At 45.2% G+C, this 23,643-nt stretch overlaps 1 protein-coding gene across 1 annotated transcript in view; it reads right to left on the minus strand.

Annotated features, from left to right (window-relative positions):
* The window catches only part of STIP1 (stress induced phosphoprotein 1), a 213,087-nt gene that overhangs the window by 157,326 nt on the left and 32,118 nt on the right, over window positions 1–23,643 (minus strand). The window contains exon 3 of the mRNA XM_086932803.1: window positions 8,157–8,298. Within this exon, the coding sequence (XP_086788929.1) occupies window positions 8,157–8,298 (142 nt within the window). The remainder of the gene's footprint in view (window positions 1–8,156; window positions 8,299–23,643) is intronic.

Consider the following 23,643-nt stretch of genomic DNA (forward strand, 5'->3'; position numbering starts at 1 on the left):
TTGGGCACTGCCTTACCATAGTGCCTTTTCTCTTTCTTGGTCCAAAGATGTACTTTATTCTAGTGCAGGTAGGTTTGGATTTACCTAGTGTAGTTTGGGGAGACAATTCCATAAAATTATAGGCACTAGCACTCTGCCATCTAGAATTTTGACTCTCACATTATTAAAACGCCATTATGAAAGATGGGGGTTGTGAATCTATGTGCACTGGTTTTTTCGCTGTTTTTGCTGTTCATAAAAGGAATTTGTCTTCTTTACTTTTAACCCCAGATCATGCACTTAGGTCGGTTATACCCTATGGACAATACTGGTTGTACCGCAAACAATGACTCACCCGCACCTCCCGCTTACTTCACGCCACAATGAGGTTATTAGGCCTCATGGTTCACATAATTAGGTGTCCCCATGCATGAACTAAACAATGAACTTCATAGTGGATCATTTTTAATCTGCTACCTTTACTTTTGGTGCTTCCCTTCATCTGTTATTCTTATGTTGCTGCATACCTCTGTATATACCAACTGTGGTATTTGCAGTAATTCTTACTTCAGGTCAACAAATCTGTTATATACATTAATTTCCATGTTTCCTTCCAGCCCTGAAGAAGTCAAGGGTTTTACACCCCAATGACGAAACGCGTGTTGGCTGGCCTGTGAAGTAACACACAATTAAAATCAAGATGAAAATAGATGTTCTTTCTTGAATAACTATTTTACTGTATTTTCCAGAGGGCCTGCCGTGGCAGGGGGCTGCAAGTCCGGCCGCTTCTGTAATCAACTCCTCTCAGTGACAAGGCTTCAGGCATGGGCAATACCAAGACCTGGCCCGCTTCACCAACTTCTACCACACCAGAGGCCAGCTCTTCCAAGCAGAGGCGGCTCCAGGGGAGAAGCCTCCAACACCTCCAATAGTGGTGAGTGTTCACCCATTTTTCCGACTAAGAGTAGGGGGCAGGCTGGCACAGTGTGTCCACAGGTGGGAGTCCCCCAGGACAAATGCATGGGTTCTACAGACCACACAGAGCTTTCAGATCAAGGTGACACTACCGCATCCATTAACCTTTTCAGTGATGGACACCGACCTTCCAGACAAAGAGGGAGAGGCCCTCCTCGAAAAAGGGGCCATCTGCCTAACTAAGCATCATCCCAAAGGCTTTATAAGCAACAATTTACTGGGCAAAAAGTGCGATGGGGGCAACACCCCGTACTAAACATTCGAAAGTTTAATGAATGGCTGGTGTATCGCCACTGAGATGGAAGGGGTACATCTGTTACAGATAAGCTCCAGCCATTCGATTGGATGGTGCATCTGGACCTGAAGGATGCATATCCGGATACTTTGAAGTTCACCACTCTACCATTCGGGCTGTTTTTGGCACTGTGGTGCTTTACGAAAGTCCTCAAACCAGTAGTGGAACATGTGCACCTGCAGGGATTGAGGATAATTTACCTGGATGACATGCTTATGAGTCAATGTCCTAAAATGTTGTCCACGCAATTGCAAATGGCTGTGAACCTCCTGGAGAGCCTAGGATTTGTGATAAACAAGATAAAATTTCTCCTCACCCCCCTCTCAGTGGGCTACATTCCTCGGCTTAGTCAGACTCTTCAAAAGCCACCCAGAGCCTTCCATCCTAGAAGATGGCGAAAATTCATCATAAACTGAGGCAATCCCTTTCCAAGCCTTACTCCTCTCTTCGACAGACTGCACGTCTGGTGGGACTGCTGTCGGCTTCCATTTAGACTCACTTCCCAGGACCGCTTCAATGCAGAGCACTGCAATGCCTCAAGGTCCACCACTTGGAGAGAGGCCTTACATATTCTCAGACAGTGCCATTGTCACAGGAGGAAAAAGACGAACCCCAATGGTGGCTCTACCACATGGAGGCCTGGAATGGAAGGGCAATATTTGGTTCAACTCCACATTTAAAGTCAGACGCCAGCAGATCCAGCTGGGAGCACTTGATGTGGTAAGTTCTCCACAGGAGGAAGCTGGTCTTAACAAGAACAGAAATGAGACAGACTGCCAGAGCTCCTTGCGGGGTCCTTTGCGGTTAGTTAGATCAAGGATAGGATCCAGTCTTGTGTTCTTTTCAAGATGGACAACGTATCAGCAGTACGGTACGTCAACCATCTTGGGGGCAAACCGTTGAAAGCCTAGTCAGACTTGACGAAGGACTTCTGGCAGCACTGCCTGGTTCATCATGTGTTAGTCAAGGCTGAATATCTCCGCGGTCAACCAAACAGGTGTCAGACTGGCAGTCCCGCGATCTCCACGAAGCAAGTCTATGGAAGCTGGACTCAGAACGTTTGTTGTAGATATTGGACAGGTGGGGTCCCTTCTCAGTGGACCTGTTCGCCTCACGCCTGAACCATCAGGTGCCTCGGTTCTCCAGCTTGAGACTAGACCCCAAGGCGCTGGCCATAGACTCAGCTCTCCAAGATTGGTATGAGTTTCCTCCATTCTCAATTATCCCAAGAATCTCGGCCCAAGTGCGAAGGCAGCAAACAGAGGTTGTTTTGGTGGCCCCCGTTTTGGAGGTTGCAAGTTTGGTTCCCAGTTCTGATGGATCTTTCTTGGGATTCTACAATCCTTCTCTCAGTTTCAGACTCTTCTTCTCGATCCAAACCGGATGCCACACAGATTGGAGACGGAGGGCTTCCTGCGCCTTTTGGCATGGCGGATTCCAGGCAGCGGTGGCAAATCCCAGGACTTTCTCAACAAGTTTTGGGCTGACAGCACTGTCCAGAGTTACAGATCAGCTTGGAAAAAATGGTCGGGTTGGTGTATATGATGGGGCCTGCATATCTGGGATGCTGATGTAGTTCAAATTCCCAAGTTTTTTGTCAGAGTTGTCATCTGAGGGTACAGATCTATCAATCCCTTTCAATCGGCCATCTCCGCAGGGCATGCTCCGATCAACGGTTCCCCCAGGGGAAAGCACCCTTTTGTGTGGAGATTGTTACAAGAAATTCACCTTTCATCACCGCCGAAACCTCGGTAATCATCTCTCTGGGAAATCCACCATGTCCTAATCGGTTTCTCGCCTGGCAAATTAATAGGTTCCTTAGGAGGAAAGAATTTTTAGCTACATTTGCCAGGATGCTATGCCTAATATCTTGTCGCAGGGGGGAGGGCGCATGCTCCCTCACATCCAAGCACAGTTTACCTCACTGTATTCTAGTAAATGCAGTAAGGTTACTTCAAAGTTGCTGTAGTTTAACACCAGTAGTGCGGTTATCTCTTGAGTGTTCTCTGGGGCTAAGCCCTTCATTAGTATAGAGCTGATTAAGGTCGCGGGTCTCAGATGTTTGCGTTCTGGATATTACAGGTAGAGTATTCGCTCCACATGGGGTTTTCTGAACAGTCGGCAGACAAACTAAGTCTTGCAGCTGCATCATGTCATATCTGGCATTTCCAGAGTCTCCTAAACTGTGTGGGATACAGTGCTTGAAAGCATATGATGAGATGAAGGAGGAACTCCACCCTCTGGGCGAAATACAACACCTGATTGCCTGCCGGAAACCACACGAGGCAGTATCCTCATGCACTATCGCCCATTGAGTCATGCAGCAGGTAGGTATAAATGTAGGAATGTTTGGGGCATATTTGGCAAGGGGGGGGCGATGGCCTCCAAGGCCTTCCACTTGGGTGTCCATCAGGAGGGCATTATGAATGCAGTAGGTTCTATTTTAAACTGGTGGTCGATGTAGCTCACTTGGTGGTAAGAAAGCTTTACACTAGCATAATCTGAGCCTATGGTCCCGACACAGAAATAAAGAATGAAAAATGTCCTAGCTATTGTAACAGAAAGTTTCAATTCTGTTAAGGACACGGAGGCAAGGATTATCCCACCAGGCGAGAAGAGCCTTGTTCTTTTCTCTTCTTGTTATCAGTAAGTATTGGTTTCAGTCTATACATCGTTAGGAGTACACATTTATGATAAAGTGTTCATTATGACGCACACAAGACTAATTATAGCTTGCACTGCTGTGATTCTATCTTGCTTCTCTTGTGATAATCTGTTTAAATATTCTTGGTTTTCTTACCTTTATAGGAATGGACGATTCCAAAACAGGTTTCGTGAGCAACAGATGGTAGCGTGATTCGCATGAAGAAAAGAGGCTGCAACGATATCGACAATGAACTATCTTGGGATCGCTTAGCTGTGACTGGATATTGTTTGTTACACTTGTATCAAACAAGGGTTCCCTGTATAAACTGGTGAAAATGAACCCCTAAGTCAGGGAAAAACACAGTGAAAGAAACAACCTAGGCGGAAACAATAGATTGCCCACACAATGGTGGCAGGACAAAGACTGGGACTGAACAGCTTCCAGTTAATAACTTAGTTCAATTTCACTACGGAAACTCGTTCACGACAACTGCTCGCCTCCACGCGCTAGGATTTATAACAATTAAAGTTTCAGGTCCTGACCCGGTGTTCAAATCCTCGACACTTGGCAGAATCTGAACATCCTCTGTTGAAGCCTCATCACGGCTACGTCAGAAGTACCGCTCTGCAAAAATAGTTACACAGCGAGCCCAGCGCTTGAAGTTTCAATACAGCTTTATCGTACCGTCATCAAACCGCTACTAAGCATATCAAGTTCATAAAATTCATTCGTTCGCTTAAGGTTGATTTCAATTCGAAGCCAAAAACAAAGCTTAAAACATTCCGTGGAGGCGACGACAGCACACGTTTTCAAATCAGGTTAACCAACTCTATTACCGTTCTTTTATTGGCCGAAATATATTGAAATATAACTTAAAATAAGAAACAGGGACCTTTCATACAGTTCGCCGCCCTTTAGAATTCCATCCTCTTGAACACGCCATTCTCTATCATCAAGTTTCTAGCAGAAACTGCACCCCCTTGACAACGACCGGCACGATCGTAGTGATTTAGTTATAGAAAATTGAATTCTGTCTTGAGAAATGCGCTGGCCGCCGAAACGCGCGTCGACACACAACTTATATATCATTGTAAAAGAATTCACAAATGTCATTCTATTTTAATTCATGTCTATTTTGTAATTTCTAAAGTCTTTTAGAAATGGTTTTATAATTTGTTTTATAAAAAAAAAAATTGTCTGCTTTTTAGTGATGCACATGTCATTGTTTTTGCTTTATGGATTATAAAATAAATTGTTTAATAAAACTAAGTTATTAACTGGAAGCTGTTCAGTCCTAGTCTTTGTCCTGCCACCATTGTGTGGGCAATCTATTGTTTCCGCCTAGGTTGTTTCTTTCACTGTATTGTTTGTTACACTCCAAACACTTTGGGGAATGATATTTTTTACATTAAGCTATTTTTAAAATGGCTACTGTTAAAATTTGTATTAAGTGGATGAAGTAAAGACAAAGCATAATCTGAGCTTCCGGCCCTTCATAGAATTGAAACTTTGTTACGATAGCTAGGAAATGTTTCATTACATCTTTCTTAAAAAGATCCATATAGAATTGGCTACTTTTTCTAGTGATTTGCTCCTAATTTTGAACAATATTAAATCACCTTCCTACTGGTATTTTTTGCCACACTGGAAACTTTCAGTAGACTCTTTCATAGAAGTTACAACTTAACAAACAGTTTTTGTACAGAGACCAGCTTCTTCCATTTGTTATCATGTAGAACAGTAGGTAATGGAGCAGATGCATGCCTTTCTGGCAGCTGCTGCAAACGATAGAATATAGATAAGAATTAGATCAAGAACATGAGGGTCTTGGAAAAGAGGAGTCCTAAACTTGAGAAACAGTAGCTTACAAACATTTGAAGAGGTGTGTGTCTGGCCTGACTTTACCACATAGGGAGTTTTTAATGACATTTCTAACAGCTCTGTCACAGGCAGAAATTTAAACGGTGGTAAAAGATTTTAATGGTTCAGGAACACAGTGGTAAAGGGACTTTAAGGAAGAGTACTGTCTCCTTCTCCACCATCATGATCACTGCATCTTTCACTAGTGGAACAAATGTCCAAACAATGTGCAGGCTGCTCTGAGGTGAGCCTTTTATGGTGACAAGTTGCAAACGTGGTGGCTTGCAAGGAATCAATGTCTCGGATGAAAGGAGGGACAAATACAACCAAATGCACCGCTAAAAAGCAAGGTTATCAGAATGGCACACCAACAAATGAAAAACAATGGGTGAGCTCAAAGCCCAAAGAGCAGATACAGCATGTTTTGAAAAGACAACAAACGCAGTGGGACCTAAAAAAGGTACGCCAATTTACTGCAAATATAGAAAAGGGAATAAAAAAAAAGTCAAAGTGCAAAAACATTTGAAAACAGTCAGTGTCCAGGGATCTTTGCTCAGTGAGCAGATAGAGTATGAAACAGTGCAACAATTGTCCCTTCAGTAGCAACCTCAGAACAAGCATTAACCTAGCCAATAGTTCTCGCCTTTGGGGCCTTATAAGTGTTTAGAGAGAGCTATTGGCTTTGTTAACATTTTTAATATGTGTTGCAGAGTATTGTTAATGTTGTGCAGCATGTTTATAAGTTATAATTTAAAAAGTGTTATAACCATTTGTCACTTTATAACTTAGAAAACTTTAAATACAACTGAAGTATGATAATAAAAACCAGAATTAACACCAAAAATGTGTTCTAGTTTTGTTTATGCAAGGAAGGGGGCAGTGGGGGGAGTGCAGGTGGAGGGAGGGAGGAGTGCAATGGAGGTGGAGGGAGGGGATGGAGGTGCGAGTAATGGAGGTGCAGGGAGAGTGGGGTGGTAGTGGAGGTGGAGGGGAGGGGAGGGGGTGAGTGAGGGGGAGTGATGGTGGGAGAGTTCAGTTGGAGGTAGAGGGAGGAGGGAGTGGAGGTGGGGGGAGGCGGGAGTGGAGTTGAATAAGGGCACAATTGACGAGCTAGTGAGATATGCCCTGAGCAGAATAGACCTTTAGTGGGGCTGGGATGTCCAGGGTTGAAAAAAAGGGTATTGCAGTGCAGAATTGAGGAGCTTTATGGGAGGTGGGCGTGTCCAGGACTGGAGTAAGAGGATGCAGCAGGGACGCTTGTGGGGCGCTGTAAGAGATGTGTATCAATGGACGGTTGGGAGGATTTACTCATGTTTGAAGGGCAGCCGCCTATGGCTCTTGGGGCAGGAATGGGTGCCCTGCAGGACCATCTTTATTAAAAGAAAGATGTCCGGGCGCTGAGACAATATTTTAGAGATTAGACAGACCAAAACTCGATAAAACCGGGTTCAAATCGTATAGCAAAATAGCTATTCAATATTTAACTAAAAAGAAAGGTAGAGTGTTGTGTCAATAGCACCCTCAATTGGCAAGTAGAAAAAAGGCGAAATGGAAACGTCTACAATTTTCCTGCTATACCCATTTCGAAGATGTAAAAAGAAAGTGTCAGTCATAATAACAATGATAAAGTCATGGTCATCATTGTACTGCAACGTTTTAGAACCCGCTCCAACATTTGCTGTACCATAAAGTAGCTATCATTTGAGCTAATTAATGAATAATGTCTTAACACAAGTTCATTGCAACAGGAGCGGCAAAGACTTGCTGAGGTAAAACGCACTCGTGAAATGTGAGGAAATGTGACAACATAAGCGCATTGCAAAAGGAGCAGCAAAGACTTGCTGCAATAAAACGGACTTGCGAAATATGAGGAAATGTGACATCTGAAGCGCGGAGATGAAACGAGACGATGGTGCCAGCCAGGAGGGGTGCTGCCATACCAGCAGCAGGGTGACGCTGACGAGCGCGAACACTTCTTCTGTCCGTCCGTACGCGTGCACATCTAGCTGCGTGCATGGCGAGAGCAGCGCATGTGCGCTGCTAATGCCAGGCAAGACCTAAAAAGCAAACCATTTCCTCCTCATAGCGTAAATCTAGCAATATGCTCTGGGATGGTATTTTCAGTACCTTTTCACAAATATTTTGCTTTCACAGACAAGATAAATAGCAGAAAACGGTGCATACTCTAGGCTGGTTTTCTCGATTTATATCATTTTTAAAACTGAAAAAAAAAAAGTTTAAAACTGCATTTCTGTATCAGATATTTTACCTTCGAAGACTATCAAAGTAGAATAACAGAAATTGTGAATATACACTGCACAATATACAAACAGTAGTGAACTGTAGTATTAAAACCAGTACCTAATGTTTTCTCTCCCCTTGCCTTCGCTACATTTTTACCTGCTAACCGTACTTCCATATTTTGTAGTCCTTCTTTCAACTGCTGATTTCCTGGTTCATGCTTGAGGCCTTCCTCATATGTTTTTTTGGCCTCTTCAAAACGGTTCAAAAATTCAAGGGCAGCAGCCTTTCTTGAGTATCCCTGATAAGGAGGGGAAAAAGTTAATAGGCCAACCCATAAGATAGCATTTTGAAATGTAACATGCACATCAATCCATAGCTGCAGTCAAATGCTCTGCAATATAAAAAATAAATTAAAAAAAAGAATCCATCAATTTTCAGTGGAAATTACCATCACTAACATTTGTTATTTTACATGTGTATTTAATATACATTTATTTTCTTTAATTAAAGATACCCACAAGAGGGGTGTGTGGGTGTGTGTGTACACATATACGGATTACCTTATAAATAGATCATATCATAATAAGATCTGGAATCTATTGCATCATATTTGAGGTTCACTTGTGTGCAGAGAGTTATCGTTTTCCTGATAAAACGTTATAGTTCGTGTAGCCACAACCAGGTTTTCAGACCAAGATCTAGCTTTCTAATTTCAAATTTGGTGTAGATAGAGGTCTGTACCTCACACGCTTTGATGCTCCATTTACCTGCATTGGTTACATATGACAAAATAGAATACTGCCTCATGCATAGCAATGATTCAATATTTGTTTTTTTTAATTTGCTAATTTGAAGGTTTTGTTACAACAATGCAGATCGGGGAGCATCAGCAGCATAAACAACCAACCCGGTTTGTTACCCCTCATGTCCTCATTGGCAGGTTTCAGGTGAAATTGTTTTCCCACCTCACTTCGCTTCCTTTCCACCCGAGGTCCAGCCCGTCCAAACCATATACTGAGAGTGGTATAAGAACCACGACTCGGATGAAGACAGGGTCGAGAGGATGTAGTAGTGCTGGGGACCCAAGGAACCACCCAAGGGGAGTACACCGGGACCCACGGAGAGCATTTGCAGTGTCAATACTGTGTGCTCCGTAAAACCCTATGTGCAAGTCGTGGTTGAATTTTTCAAGATTACGGACCCTTCCCAGTGGACTCTGAAAAAACCCAGTGGAAGACATAAGGTTGGAGAGCCAACCCACCCGCGGATACCCTAGTACCCACGATACCTAAACCACGTAAGCCAGGTGCATACGTGTGAAGTGGTGTCGGAAACCGCAGTCGAACCCAATGGAGGACTTCAGGAAAGTGCCGCTGCTGAAGAAGGAATTAGTGTCCGGTAGAATCCTAGGATAGATTCTTGATAAGAGTTACCTGCAAGCAGAGGGGACAGTGTCGATGTCACTCAGGAGTGACGAGGAGACTTGTTGGGACGAATGTCCTCCGATGTCGGGTGTTACAGGATGGGTGACTAGGACCTTTACTCTTCAGCTTTGAGGACCAGGGGGCGCTGAGGAAGACCAGAAGCTGGGCACGAGCTGTCCCACGAAGAATGTAAAGTGCTGAGGGGTCAGTGTCCGGCAGGAGCACCAACAATCGTTGGCAAAGGCAAACACACAGGAATCAAAGAAGGAGCAACGTCTGGACCAGCAAGGTCCAGGGGATTCAACAAAAGCAGGGGAGTCAGGCCATGCTCGAGCAATCAGGGGAGCCCAAAAGAAACAACTGTGACCCTCACATGGACCCACAGGCCAGGAGCACTGGAATCGTGAGAGGGACCTCAAGCAGCTTACCAAAAGATGCAGGCCACGATGCAGTGTGGCGGAAGATTCTGATTACTGGAGGTGCTCAAGGTTGGGGCTACTTGGAGCCCGAAGATCTCCTTGGAAAGAAGTCAACACGCCTTTGCAATTGCAAGGTGAGTAGGTGCACAGAGGTTTGGTTATTGCACCCACACAAGGGATACTGGCCTCAAACTTGGTGAGAGGGCAGGCCTCGGGAGCTGTGGAAAACCACCACCTGTGTTACAGAGCCTTTGGAGTCTAGAGGAGCTCATGATTAGCAGACCGGACCACTTGGTTGCGGTGCCTGCGAATGCAGGGGAGTGACTCAATCACTCTAAGGGAGATTCCTTCGGGTGTCTGACGCTCCACATGCCTTGGAAGGTTCCTGGATGATGCACAGGCACAAGCGATTCAGCAGACTGGAATGGAGACAAAGTCCTGCCTAAACGAAGTACAGAAAAGTCTGGCCCAAATGAAGTACAGAAAAGTCCAGAGTGCCCAGACGGTAGAAGTGGTGTCTGATCGGACTCTTATCCCATGACGAATCTAGTATCCTACATCCAGGTAATCCCTTAAGTACCCTAGGGAAAGGGTTGGGAAGATTCAGGGGACCCTCCCAGGGGAGGATCTGGACAGGGTGGAGGTTACTCCCATGTGCTTTGTCCAGTTTTGCGCCAAAGCAGGAGCCAACGGCTCCCAGTACTGGTTTGACCTGGACTATGCACTGGGACACCAAGGGTGCCCTTCATGCAGGCTTTCTGGTGTTGAGAAGCGCACCCACCCAGTCCCTATGCACTATATTGGGACTGGTCACACCTCCCAATGACAGGATGACTATTGTTCCACCTTCCTCTGCTCGAGCTTGGCCCAGCAACAGGAAGACAGAAATGTGCTATGGTCTACAGCGACAATTTTGTGCTATCCGGGTCTAGAAGGTTGGCACCGGGAACACAGAGCCTAATGGAGGGCTCTTCCAGTGCTTGGAATCATACCTCCCACACCATTTACAGTGTGGGGCTATGATTCCAACATGTTTGACACCAAACAGGATATGATTAGTTAGTCGTTTGAGATGGTCATCGCGTAATTACGCGGTGCCCCTCTACGAGTATATGGCTGCTTCACTGACACCCCGGGAGAATGGACTCCATAGGCTGCAGGGGTGTCCTGCTCATGAAGGGGCACCCTCTCACTGAGATCCAGCACCCTTCCTTCAGGATTGCAATGGCCTGCTACAGGGGTGACTTATAGGTTTTAAGTGCAGTGACCATCAGCTACAGGAAACCTATACCTGCAAGCACCAACTTACAAAGGCTGCAATGGCAGGCCTGTAGTTCCAATCTGCATGGTCTCCCATGGGTAGCATAATGCATGCTTCAGCCCATGGGAGACCTCTGGGTTAGCTACACCTTGCGTACCATATACTAGGTTCTGGTAAGGGTTACCCAGTATCCAATATGGGGTTGTACCTAGGTACTACACAACAATTTAGCCAGAAAGCAGATAGACTGGGGTCCTGTTTCACAGGATCACAGTCAGACTAGTCAAATACAGCATCACATCAAGCAAAAAGTGGGGGTAACCATAGAAGCAGATCCTACTTTCCTACAATAGAGGATCTGTAAACCCCGCAAACTGAAGAGTCGAGAGTGCTCTCCCAGAGAGTTTGCCGAGGTCCAGCAAACTGCTTCCGCGCGCTACATTTAAAGTGAAGTATTGATAGTTGGCGTATGTGGAGTCAAAGTGCAAGTCAAGCCAGTACAAGACTGTCGAAGGAAGTGAAGGTCACGTGGAAAGTTTCATTGATCATCGGTCAGAGAAATGCCAATATAATAGAAATAAGAAGTGGGCGCCACAGCATAACAGCAGTCATTCATACAGTAGGAGAACATCACCAGCAGTATCAACCAGGTACAGAAAGCACAACAAGTGGAGACAGCAGATTGCAAAGTAATGTTGCGATTAGAAGTCGACAGATGCAAAGGCGTGTTGAAAGGCCGTATAAACCGGATGCAGAAAGTGCAATGCGTGGTGAAAACCAGGAGCAAGAAAACACCAAGTTGAAGTAGATGAGTGCAACGACGTGCGGAGGTAGAGATCAACCAGGTGTGAGAAAGTGTAAAGAAACGTGTAGAGTAGTGCACCTCAGATTTAAGAAATTAACATTTACTTACCAAAACCTCTAGAGTAAAGAGAGTCATCCAACCTCCGCGTCAGACGCAGTAATCCACGCGAAAGCACAGGGGTTGTACTTAAAAGGATATTGAATCCTGAAAAACCGATAAAGGAACCAAGAAGGGAGGACGAATAGTGCAATTTGACAGCTCTTCCATGGCTGCTGAAGCGTGTTCGCTAATGCGCCACCACCTGCCTAAAATCACATTGCCAAGAAGCAGAATATTGGCACCCGATGGATTGTCTGGATTGAAAACTGAGAACTTTATTTGTTGATGCGCTGGATGAAGTAGCGGATAAAAAGATTAAATATCTCAAAAATATAGTTGCGATGGAGTGCAAGTGATAGAGAAAATACCAAGAGCTGAAGAAACTACATACCGTCAAATTAAAGAAGAGTTGTACTTCAAATTCAATCCAATGCAGAATGTGGATTACGAAAGGTACATTTCAAACCAAGAGAGACGTATGTGAGAAATCAAGACGTGTAAACCAAACTCCGTGCGTGTCATATTTCTTCTACATGCTACTAGGCTGAAGAAGACGCTACACCTGGAACAGGTCATGAGCAATGACGGCAGAGCCGCATCTCCATACGACCCCTTAAGCAGTCGTTTCTCCCAGATATTATCTTCCATCTAGTGTGCAAAATATTGTATAGGAGCTGAATAGTAGTACATCTCAAGGTCAGGGAGATAGAGTCCTCCCTCGTCGTCATTGAGCTTCACCACCCCAAACCAATGTGTTCACCTGTTTAAAAAGTGGACAGAGCTACAGAACAGTGTTCTGAAAGGGTATATAGGCAGTGCAGATCTTTGCGATGGCCACCCGGGTCATGGAGCGTGGTCCAAAAGCTTATAGAATCGGGCAACCCGTCGAAGATTCTGCCCATGTTGTATGTATATGGTTTCTCCACCATCAGCGCAACCATAATACTCCAGTATCAAGGCATTCTGGGACCATTGGTTGCTCCAGTGACATTCTCCATAAAGCCACTGATCTGCGTGCCATTCCCCATGCACAGTACAACAGCATGGGTGAGTGGAACAGATAAGAACCTGCCCAACTATTGAGCAGTGGACACTCCCCAAAATATTACTATGGTCACCAGCATCCAACAAGATGGATCTAGATATTCTGGGTAAGGGAGAGGCGGGAGTATTCCCTCTTTGATCCATAGGTCTACCAGTCAGTCCCATGTTGGAAGTTACCTCCAAGCCCAACACTTTTCAGTGTACATGGCTCCTATGGCTAACGTCACCAGGAGCTGGGGACTAGACATCATATCATATACTGATGACACAACTTATCATTTCAGTCAGTAAAGATGTGGACACCTGTAAGGAGAGCCCAGTGGGCTACCCGTTGGTGGTCATCTAACTGTTTTGTCCCATTTAAATTTAGTCAGTGTTTTTGCATCCAGAGGTCATCTTGTATGAAAAAGCAAACTGTTTAGAAAACCTGTGGTGGGTCAGTTCACTGGGCACCACCAAATACCTACCAAATCTGGCCATCATTACTCATGAAACAAGTGACCAGTTTAATGCGGTTTGTGGAGTCTGCTTTGGCCTACCGAGGATGAGCCGACAATCTTCAAATGGGTTCCCATAGCTGTAGAAAGATTATGGAACCTCACTATATGTTAGAATGGCCAAGCTGTATCGCATTCAAAACACGGCTGCATGATTGGTTCTTGGTAACTCCTTTAGGGACTATGCCTCCGCCAGTCTGAACAAGCTTCACTGGATGCTAATGAGGAAGCAGGCAGTCTTTATATACTCTGCCATACTCACAGGGTTGTTTATAGCATGGGCGCTCTGGTCATCAGTAACAAGGTCCAGAAATATATACCAACTAGTAATCTTCAGTCTAGCGGCTCAAACTCTGTTGTGCTGAAAATAGAGTTTATCAAACCTAAATGGGGTGGGGCGAGGGACGACATATTTTCCCACTTGGCAGCTACTCATTAGAATGGGCTTCCACCTTATTTGAGAGCGATTTCCAAGCTTCTCCCATTCTACAAGAGGCTAGAAACGTTTCTGTATGAAAAGTAGTCCATCATTTACCTAGTTATAATGCTCCCCTCCATTTTGAAGGTCAGCCTTAATGCTATATGAATGAAAACATAAATGGATACCTCAGTAAAGGTCACCATCATGCATGGCTTTTTGTTTACTTTCAGTAGGTGTTTCTCAAACTCTCCATCTAAGATGCAAACAATGAGTCAGGATTAAGTGAATACTACGTACTGCTCATTTTGCACTGCAACTGATTTAGACACCAGTCACAGTGTGAAATGTAGGTGGGGCGTTGAAGAAAATAAGTTACCTACCAGTAGCTGTGGTTTTCCAGTATTGGTATATTTTATAGATTCACATGCTTGAATCATTACATGCCGTTGAAATGGGAATCCCACATCAAAACTGTCCGGGTCTGGTGGCTCAGTGGACTAATGCATCCATTGCAGGGGCCTGTGTTCAACCTCATGGTCACAGGTTCAAATCCCAGCGGACCCAATCAGCCTTTCATCCATCTGAGGTCAAATCCCAGCGGACCCACTCAGCCTTTCATCCATCTGAGGTCGATAAAATGAGTATTATTGAGTTTGGTAACAATGAACATTGTTATTCAGCGCCAAGAGACCTCTGGATGAACGTGCGCTTTACAAATACACGTTGTAGTTTATAACATAAACTAGTACAATTTTAAACAAAAGCCTAGAAAGGCTATAGGACCTTCACTTTAGTAACCTATCCCTATCTTTTAAAAGAACTAAATACCAACCAATCCTGCTGCAGCACCCTCTAGAACAGTCCCCTCAGATTTTCGAGCATTAATGTGAACATGAAAGAGCATAAAACTATTACGGTGAGCCGTTCAGGGGAGAAACATTCGTTTCATGTCAATCTATCAAATACACCAATACTGAAGAACCAGAGTTGCAGGCAACTAACTAATTTTTTTTCTCCCGTATTGGATCTTTCATGGACACTAATCTGATTAAATAGCAGGTGTGCATGTGTGTCTAAAATATGCACACACACCCATTCCTTCAACATCAGCAATTATAAACAGAGAAAATAACAGCGAATTGGAGGCGGACATCATGGCAGAGAAGGCATCCGCAGCCATGGGTCAGAGGCAATCAGGCAAGGAACCAGAACCAAACAGATTTATGATTGAATTGTTTCAGAAACGGAATAGGAGGATGGTGCCTCTTTACTGCAGCCTGCATTAGAGGATTACAGGAGGATGAACTTTGGGAGGAAATGTGCTCAACAACGGTGGTGCTTATCCTAAAAGTGGGGAAGCTCCAAGATCGGGGTGAATCATATAGGTCCATATCGCTGCTGAAAGCAATCATTAAAATCCTGGTCAAACTCCTAGCAAACAGACTGAGAAATATGATATTGGAGTTTGTGAACCCCGACCAGAATGGCCAGGCGGCTCAAAGCTCAATTTGAGCCGGCCGCACAAAACTATAGGGAACTCATCCATGGGAAGAGTAGTAGCTTTGATGGACGCATCTAAGGGCTTTGAGACAGTGGAGTGGCCATATCTATTCGAGGTACTGGCCAAGAAGGGCTTCCGCCCCAAATATATCAGATGGGTTCAGCTACTGTACGACAGAATGAAGGCAAACGTGCGAGTACAAAGAGGGATGCGCCAAGGATGTCCACTCTCACCAATGTTGTTTGCGCTGTGTGAGAAGTTGTCCTGATATGTAGTGTTTCCAATTCTGGAACCACTTTGTATCAGTCCAAACAATCCCTTATGGTGTCTGGTTGTAAGTCAACCTTGTAGACAAGCTATCCTAGGGGTAGCATGGACTAAGCAGCCTTAAAGGCTTAACTTAAGAGGTCGTGTTAAGCGAGCTGTTTTACCACATACAATCCTGTAATACCAAATGAAAGGACACCACACAAGTATATATTATAAAAATATATGTGTTTATTTCTAAATTAATCCCCAGTACTCTTTATGAGCAAAGGGGCACAAGCGTTAAATCAAAAGCACAGTACAACATACAAAGTTGCACAATTATGGATGAGGGCGGGTGGCCACTCAAACCATATACTAAAAAAATGGTATAAGAGATACCAATCGAACAGTGGTTAGGCCTAGGGCCCAGAGAATCGCTGGGAGCCGTCAGGACTAGCAATACTGAAGTCGGGAGAGGCCCGCGGGATTCGGGTGCAGCACGTAAAGTGCGGCTTGCACCAATGCAAAGTCAATGGTGCGTAAAAGTTACACAAAGTTAGTTTAAAGATACTTCCGCTGAACCTAGAGGAACAAAACTTAAGACACAGACCCTAGAGGTGTGTACCAACATGGGCACACCGGCTTTGCAATGTTACCTCACCCACAGGAAGTGGGTGCACAGGGTCGGAGTGGCGTCGGCTTTTGACACGCAGGTTCTTGGTACTTGGAGCTGGAGAAGCTGCAGGCGATGGGAAGCAGAAGTGTCCGGTGTGATCCAAGGGTGGATCGAAGTCGAGATGAATCTGAAAGCAGAGGGGACAGAGTCTGGGTCACTCAGCAGTGACCAGGGTGGAACCAGGACGGAACCAGGCAATGTCGGGCGCAATCAGATGGTTGTCGAGAGGCTTCTCTCCGCTGTCACGTGGGCTCTGGGGCATCTGCGACGTCCAGGAGCAGGTCACGATCTGTCCCACGCAGGCTCTCGCCGTCAGCACCGTCGGCTTCAAGATTGCAGCAAACAGCACTTGGCAAAAGCAATCCACGCGGAACCGGGAGATTGCTTCTCACTCAGACCAGGAGGGTCAGAGTGGGGGCTCCTTTTCACAGGAGCTGGTGCAGACCTGGAGCAACCAGGAAAGCAAGTCGTTTTCAAGTTTTCGTCGGCACAGGGGCCACAAGCCAGCTGGCAAGTGACCGGGCCAACGCGTCGAGCCAACACAAGCAGAAGGGCCCCACGCAGCACTCGTCGAGTGTGGAGGGGGTAGCTTTGGTGCAAGTGTGGCTCAGGGTTGGGGCTTCTCAAACCCCGGTGTACAGCTTCGAGGGTCACTCGTGGGCTGCACTGTCAGCGTCTCGTGGCCTTTTCAAGATGGCGTGCCCCACGCTTCCGGTCGCCTTAACGGGTCTCAGCTCTGCAGGGACTGTGGATCGGGCTGGGAGAAGGCAGGCAAGCTTGATCGCGTCGATCTCTGTCGCTCGAGTTCCGGCGGGAACTGCAACAAAGCAAGAGTCGAGGGCTGGATGGTGCCTGTTTGCACAGGGTGGTCACTCCTTGACCACAAGGGAGATTCTTCAGTCTTCTACATTGAGTAGGATGTCGAAGGGTCCAGAATTCGTTTCTTATGTTTCTTCAGGATGATCTGAGTTGCATTGGCACTGCTCCCACTCTTATTCCAATCTGAGGGGTGGATCTCCTGCTAGGTCCCTCCCTATGGGTGGGACCAGGAAGGGGGGCGGTTACACCCCCTTTCCTTTGTCCAGGTCACACTGGAGCTGGGGCTGGTGTGCCCCAGAACCGGTTTGACCGGATTATGCAAGGGGAAGCCTTGTGCTCCCCAGGCACTGTCTGGTTTCTTTCAAACCTCCCTGCTACAATCCACTATCTCCTGTCTGGGGTGGTGTGACACCTCCCTGTGACAGGAAAGCCTTTGTCCAGGCCTCCTCTGCCAAGTTTCGGTCAGCAGCAGGAGGTCAGACATGTGTCTGTGGCAGAAGCATCCATTTTGTAGATCTGAGGCTCTTTAAAAAATCACCCGCTTTTTAGCAAAAAGTAACATGTCCTCCCCTCTAGAGGGGTGGAATGCTACCCCCGTCGCCAGGACTGGCGAGGGGGTAGTATTCCAATTCGTATGACACCTTACACGACATGTTTTGATAAAGCCAAACCAAAGTTGACATATAACCGCGAGGATTATAATGCACTTAATAGTATATGGTTTGGCATTATCCCGGAACAGCTAAGGGAATTGGTCCAGACAGCTGCAGACAGGCTCAGCTCATGCTAAAGCACCATCTCACATTAAACCACGCACTCTGCCTTCAGGATTGTTAAGGCCTGCCATAGGAGTGGCTCACAGGTCTATATGTGTCCAGATAGGTTTAGATATAGGCATACTATATCTAAGCAAGGGGTGATTACACCACCTTGCCCCAGCTGAGTGATCAGCCAGTTGTGTCAATTTTAGATCGCCAGCCAGGGGTGGCAAAAGATATGCTGCAGCCCCTGGTAGGCCTTGGATGCACCTATGCCCTGGGCACCTATAGTGCTCTGTACAGGGGCTGATAAGGTGACCCAAGCCAATCTAGTTATGCACCTAGGGTACATGGAATCCATTTTACAGAGAGAGCAGATAGTTGGTCTGGTTCCCTGCTAATCAGGGCCCCAGGCTAAGTCGAAAACCAGCTAAACACAAGGCAAAAAATATGGGGTAACCATAGTCAGGTAGCCACCTTCCTACACGCTGGCACCACAAGGTCCTAGCAGAGTGGGTCCGGATAGATGCTCAGTTTGGGGCTGGCCAGAGAGGCAGAAGAGATGAATGCATATCTTTATATGCAGACATCTTATTGTATTTGACAAATGTGGGCCAGCCACTAGAACGGTTGTGGGCCATTTTCCATGTAAGTGGGGACCATTCTGGGTTTTCCATAAACTGGCATAGGTCATTGCTGTTCTTGATGGGGAGCTGGTATTGGGGATAAGTAGTGCTAGCTCTGCTGCTTCGGGGTTGAACCAGAACTATTTAAATATCCAGATCACCAAGAATGCAAACTCGCATTAAGATACAAACCTAGGACCCCTAATGAAAATACTGAAGCAGGACATGAAGCATTGTTAGGCATTGCCGCTCTCGTTGTAAGGGAAGGCAGCGAGGTTTAAAATGATGGCACTCCCTAGGTTTTTGCCAAAGTTTGCATGCTCGTCGGGAACCTGCTTTGGGCTAGGGAACATCCCCATATTACATCGGGGGGTCCTACAGAGATCTAAATACAGGGTGGGGGGGGGGCATATTTCTACCCATTGTTCGGAGATACTATGAAGCGGCACAGGTTAGCGTAGTAAATTAGTGTGCATATGTGGTTTTGGAGGACCCGGCATTCCAGCAGGACAGGAATGAGGGTGGGGGTTTGGAAGGATCTTCCTACATGCTCTGTACGCGGGGCAATTTGCTGCCCAAGGCTAGCCCAGCAACAGGGATGGCGTTTGAAATATGGAAAAGACTGACAAGGGAGATTGGTTGGAGCTGCAGACGGACCAAGAAAACGCTGCTGTGGGAGGGTGCCAAGTTGCCCTCAGTGGGGGCTCTGAAGGGCTTTCAAGGATCGAGCAATATTGGCATGTCTACACTGGCAGATGTATGGGAAGCAAATGGGGTTGCCCTCCCTTTGCCTTCGTAAGGAAGGAATATCGGATGCCAGAGACACAATGGCTAAGATATGGCCAGTTGAGACACGCCCTCAGAAAATGTGTATCCCTGGAAGAGACTCTGGAGGACTCTCCACTGGAAGGAAGGCTACTGAAGGGACGGGTCGATCGGAAACGGATTTCGCTGCCATACAGTGAGGAGAAATATGCAAATCCCTCTGTTCAAACTGAGACTACAAGGAACAAGACCTGGGATAAATAGAGAAGGATGTCTCGAAGGAGGCTCTGGGATTTCCAGTAGTGGTGGCAAATCAAGAGTTTCTATCTAATTCAGCGTCAAATCATACAATCGGGCCGACTATACACGAGCCTTGCTCTGCAAGAAAGGCAGGGCGGTTGAGGCAACTTGCCTCAGGGTCTGCGGGGTGGAGGGCACACTTCTGCACACTCTCTGGTGTTGCCCAGTCTTATAAGACTATTGTGAGGTGGTTAGGGTCTCCTTGGAGGAGGCTACAGGGTTCTCTCTGGAACTACAACCTAGACTAGCATTGCTGGGCATCTGGGGACCACTGAATCATTGCCACTACCAGAAGCACCTGGTGAATTTAGGCTGTAAAGTGGCAAAACAAGACATTGCTCAGAAATGGGGCTCAACCACCATACATGGAAGCTAGGAATGGATTACCGTAAAATTATGGAAGAGAAAGTGCACAAAGGAAGAGGGTGCTTGGGAAAGGTTTGAAAAGATCTGGGCAAGGCGGATGTAGGAGCACGATGCAGGGGTGAAAACAGATGTCCATCGCAATGAGAGGGTAAATGAATTTGAAATTAATTTTGGATTTGTCCTTAGGATCGATCAATCTACCCTGAATAGCATAAAAGGGTGAACATTTTGATTCCTCCCCTTGCGGAGGTGAGTGCTAATTAAAGCACCATTTTCTAGAAATAAATTTAATTTCTGCCTTGTGAAAGAGTTTGAATGGGGTTTTCATTAACTCTGAAAGTGCTGTACTCAGTTGCTAGTAGGGGGGAGGATGCTTTGAGGATAAACAATAAAAAGTCATTAGAGAAACTCTTGGACGAGTTGTTAGACCATATTGAGTATTTTGTAGAAGACCTTCTAAAATGGGATATGGCTGCCAAATGTACTTTAACGGAAGTATGAGTGAGACCCGTCAGTGTCAGATGTGACAGGCAAGGTAGCATCTCCTCTGGTGAAGATGAAATGGGATGTAGTTCTGAATTTTGACAACAGAGACAGAAATGCTTACATGTGAAATGAAGTTCTGTTAGTCCCAGCCACAGGCTTAATTTTTTTTACATTTGTTCGGGATATTCAAATGTGAAATGTATGGTCTTCAGGAGCCAAGCTAACAAATGTAAGAATTTAGGAGCCAAATGAAATACTTGGCCTTGGTTCATCGTTCGTAGATAAGGAAGTGGTTATAATTAGATGTGATGTTTCTCTGATAGAAGTAGCTCTTTACCCCAATGTTCCCTTCGCCATTTTGAAGTTATAAGAATTATTTTGCTTGGTTCCCTCTTCATTTTGCTGAGAACCCTCAGCAGTAGAGGTATCTGGGGAAAAGCGTAGGCAAAATTGCTTACCATGCTATCGGAAACGCATTCCCCCATGACCCCGGTTGTGGATGCCAGCTCACGAAGAACCAGCATTTCTGATTCTGAGGAGTCGCAAACAGATCTAGTTTGACCCATTGTAGAAAAATGTGATTTCCGATTTGTAGCAGCCGTTTTTAATTGTGCTAGAACATTGCATCTTCCAGGTATTTATTCTTCTCTCAGCATTATCTGAAGCTATATTGGCCATTAACATTTATGGGGCCTTGAGACAGCGCATTAGATGTTGTATCGTCCTGTTTGTTGATGTAATGCATAGTTGAGGTGTGGTCTCCTCATAGGTGCACAGATCCTTTTATCCTCTGGAGGAACTCCTGTAACCCTAATGTTACTGCTTTGAGCTCCAGGACATTAATATTCAGACTTAGCGGGCGCAACTCCTGTTTGCTGCTGATTTCCAGATCTTGAAGATGAACTCCCCAACCTTCTAGGGAAGCATCGGTTGTCAACAGATTTGCCTCTTGCTTCCACAATGAGAGTTCTGTTCGCATCTTTGGAGTGATGTAAATTGTAGCATCTAAAGGTCCTTGAGTTTGGATCAATTGCAAGTCTAGTTCCTCATGAATTGTTGCATTTGAAGGTGGCAAAATGACAAGAAGGAAATTCATAAAGACATAATTCCCAAAAGTGATTTGAATAGGCATAATGAAACAGACTATTTCTTTGTAATATACTTGCCAAGTGTATCAACTTGGCTTTTTCTCTCGCTGGGTATGCCTGGTCTTCTACCTTATCTACGGTAGCACCCAAGAATGTTATTTTTGTGGATGGCCAAAGGTCTGATTTTAGTCCTAATTTGTTGAAAAGACTTGGACTTGTATTGCTTGACTTCTATGCAGCTTGGTGAGAAGGAGCTTCTGCTAAATAATCATCTAGGTATGGAAAGACTTGTTTATTGAAACCCTCCTATATCCTCTAGTAGAGGAACAACAGGTTGTGGCACTGGTGGTGGTGAAACAGGAATCATCCCACTCAGTAGCAACATCTTGTCCCTTACTTCTCCTTCCTCTCCTTCATCCGTAGACATACGATCATCTTCTGGAATAGCTTTAAATTGTAGCGTGCCCCTTTGAGACGTTGCAGACTAAATTATGAGGCTTTTGATAAGTTGATGATTCTACTTGCAGAGATTGAGCAGGTTTTGTACTTTGTCTAGGTGAAGTTGTTGCCAAGAAGTTGGAAATCTTTTGTAATAATCTGTAAGCATTAGCCTTAGGTCTGCAGCTAGTGCTTTTGGCATACATAACATATCCTCTTGGTATTGATGTTGGGAGTAAGATTGATACTCATCCGTATATTGTACTCCTTGTCCCTCTTGTTGAGGAGAGTAATATTCCTGACCATATTATTAATCTCCATCATTTTGTTGGTATTTGACGTGTAGCTCTGATGGACTACGAGCTACACCACTCAGCGCTTCATCGCCAGAATCATCCTTATCTAGAAGATGACTAGGGGGAAGTGGTGATACCTTATTTTGAGAGTTATGTTCTCAGCAATGTCCTCATAAGTTTCGTCATCTACAGGATTTGGTTGTGGACTATGTTACAACTAACGCCACTTTTACCATTGATGGTATTGTTGCCGTCGACCATGTGGCTTTAGTCGTCAGCGAACAGACGATAATTACTGCAGTCCCAGGCGTCTAGGTTGTTGAGTGTGTTGTAGACTATTTTGTCGTCAGTGTGGTCATTGACGACGCATACATTTTTTTATTTCAACAGTACCCGAGTAGTGTAGTAGGTTCAGATTTTGACATTTGATTTTTTCTAGGAGAATTTATTTTATCCTTATGCAAATGTTTTCAGATGATTTTCACCCTTTAAAGACCAACGGTAGGTGTTTTTCAAAGCGCTTGTTGGAAATTCTTAGAGAAGTTGGCCTTTTCACCTCCCTCACTTCTGAACTTTTTGAGCACATACAGAAGAAGGTAGGGGTGGGCGAAATATTTCGTTCCGCTAGCACAATTTTGAATACTACGCGTTACTCTCGTAATAACTATATGTGACGTGCTCATTTTTTTCTTTGTAACTGCAAAATTCTGCAGTCAAATTCAAAGTTCGACAATCTCAGTTGAGAACTCCTCTTTTTTATTTTTATTTTAAAGGCAAGTCCGACTCTGCAGGCATTTAGATTTCTCTAGCAGATGGTAGGCGGTTGATAGTACAGACTGTACTAATGGTAATTCCGTATTTTGCAAAAATATTGTTTGAATGAGTAGAGCTCAGGGAAGACTCCCTTCACACAAAGTGCAGAGGAAAATCTGGAGGGAATGAAGCCTCTGAGGGAAGGGGTGTGCTAGAGGTTGCTGCTACCTAACTGGTTGGAGTGTGGTTCTTTTAAAAGACAGGGATATTACTAAAGTGAAGGTTCTACAGCTGTTCCAAGCTAGGTTTAACATTGTACTGCTTTCTAGTTTTACCGTGGGACTCGCATTCAGATGAAGGGGAATAATTCAAGCATGTGAATCTATGAATGTTCCAATACTGGAGAATCAGTGTTCAAAACACAGAGGCTGCTTTGCATTGGGAGAGTCGCTTGGGCCTGTAATCTGTTTACCGGAAAACAACTATTTTTTTAAATTAACCAATTTTGGAACATCGGGGCTCCCTCACACTAGATCCAAAACAGAAAATCTG

Source organism: Lissotriton vulgaris, chromosome 7 (assembly GCF_964263255.1).
Source record: "Lissotriton vulgaris chromosome 7, aLisVul1.2, whole genome shotgun sequence".
NCBI lineage: Eukaryota > Metazoa > Chordata > Amphibia > Caudata > Salamandridae > Lissotriton > Lissotriton vulgaris.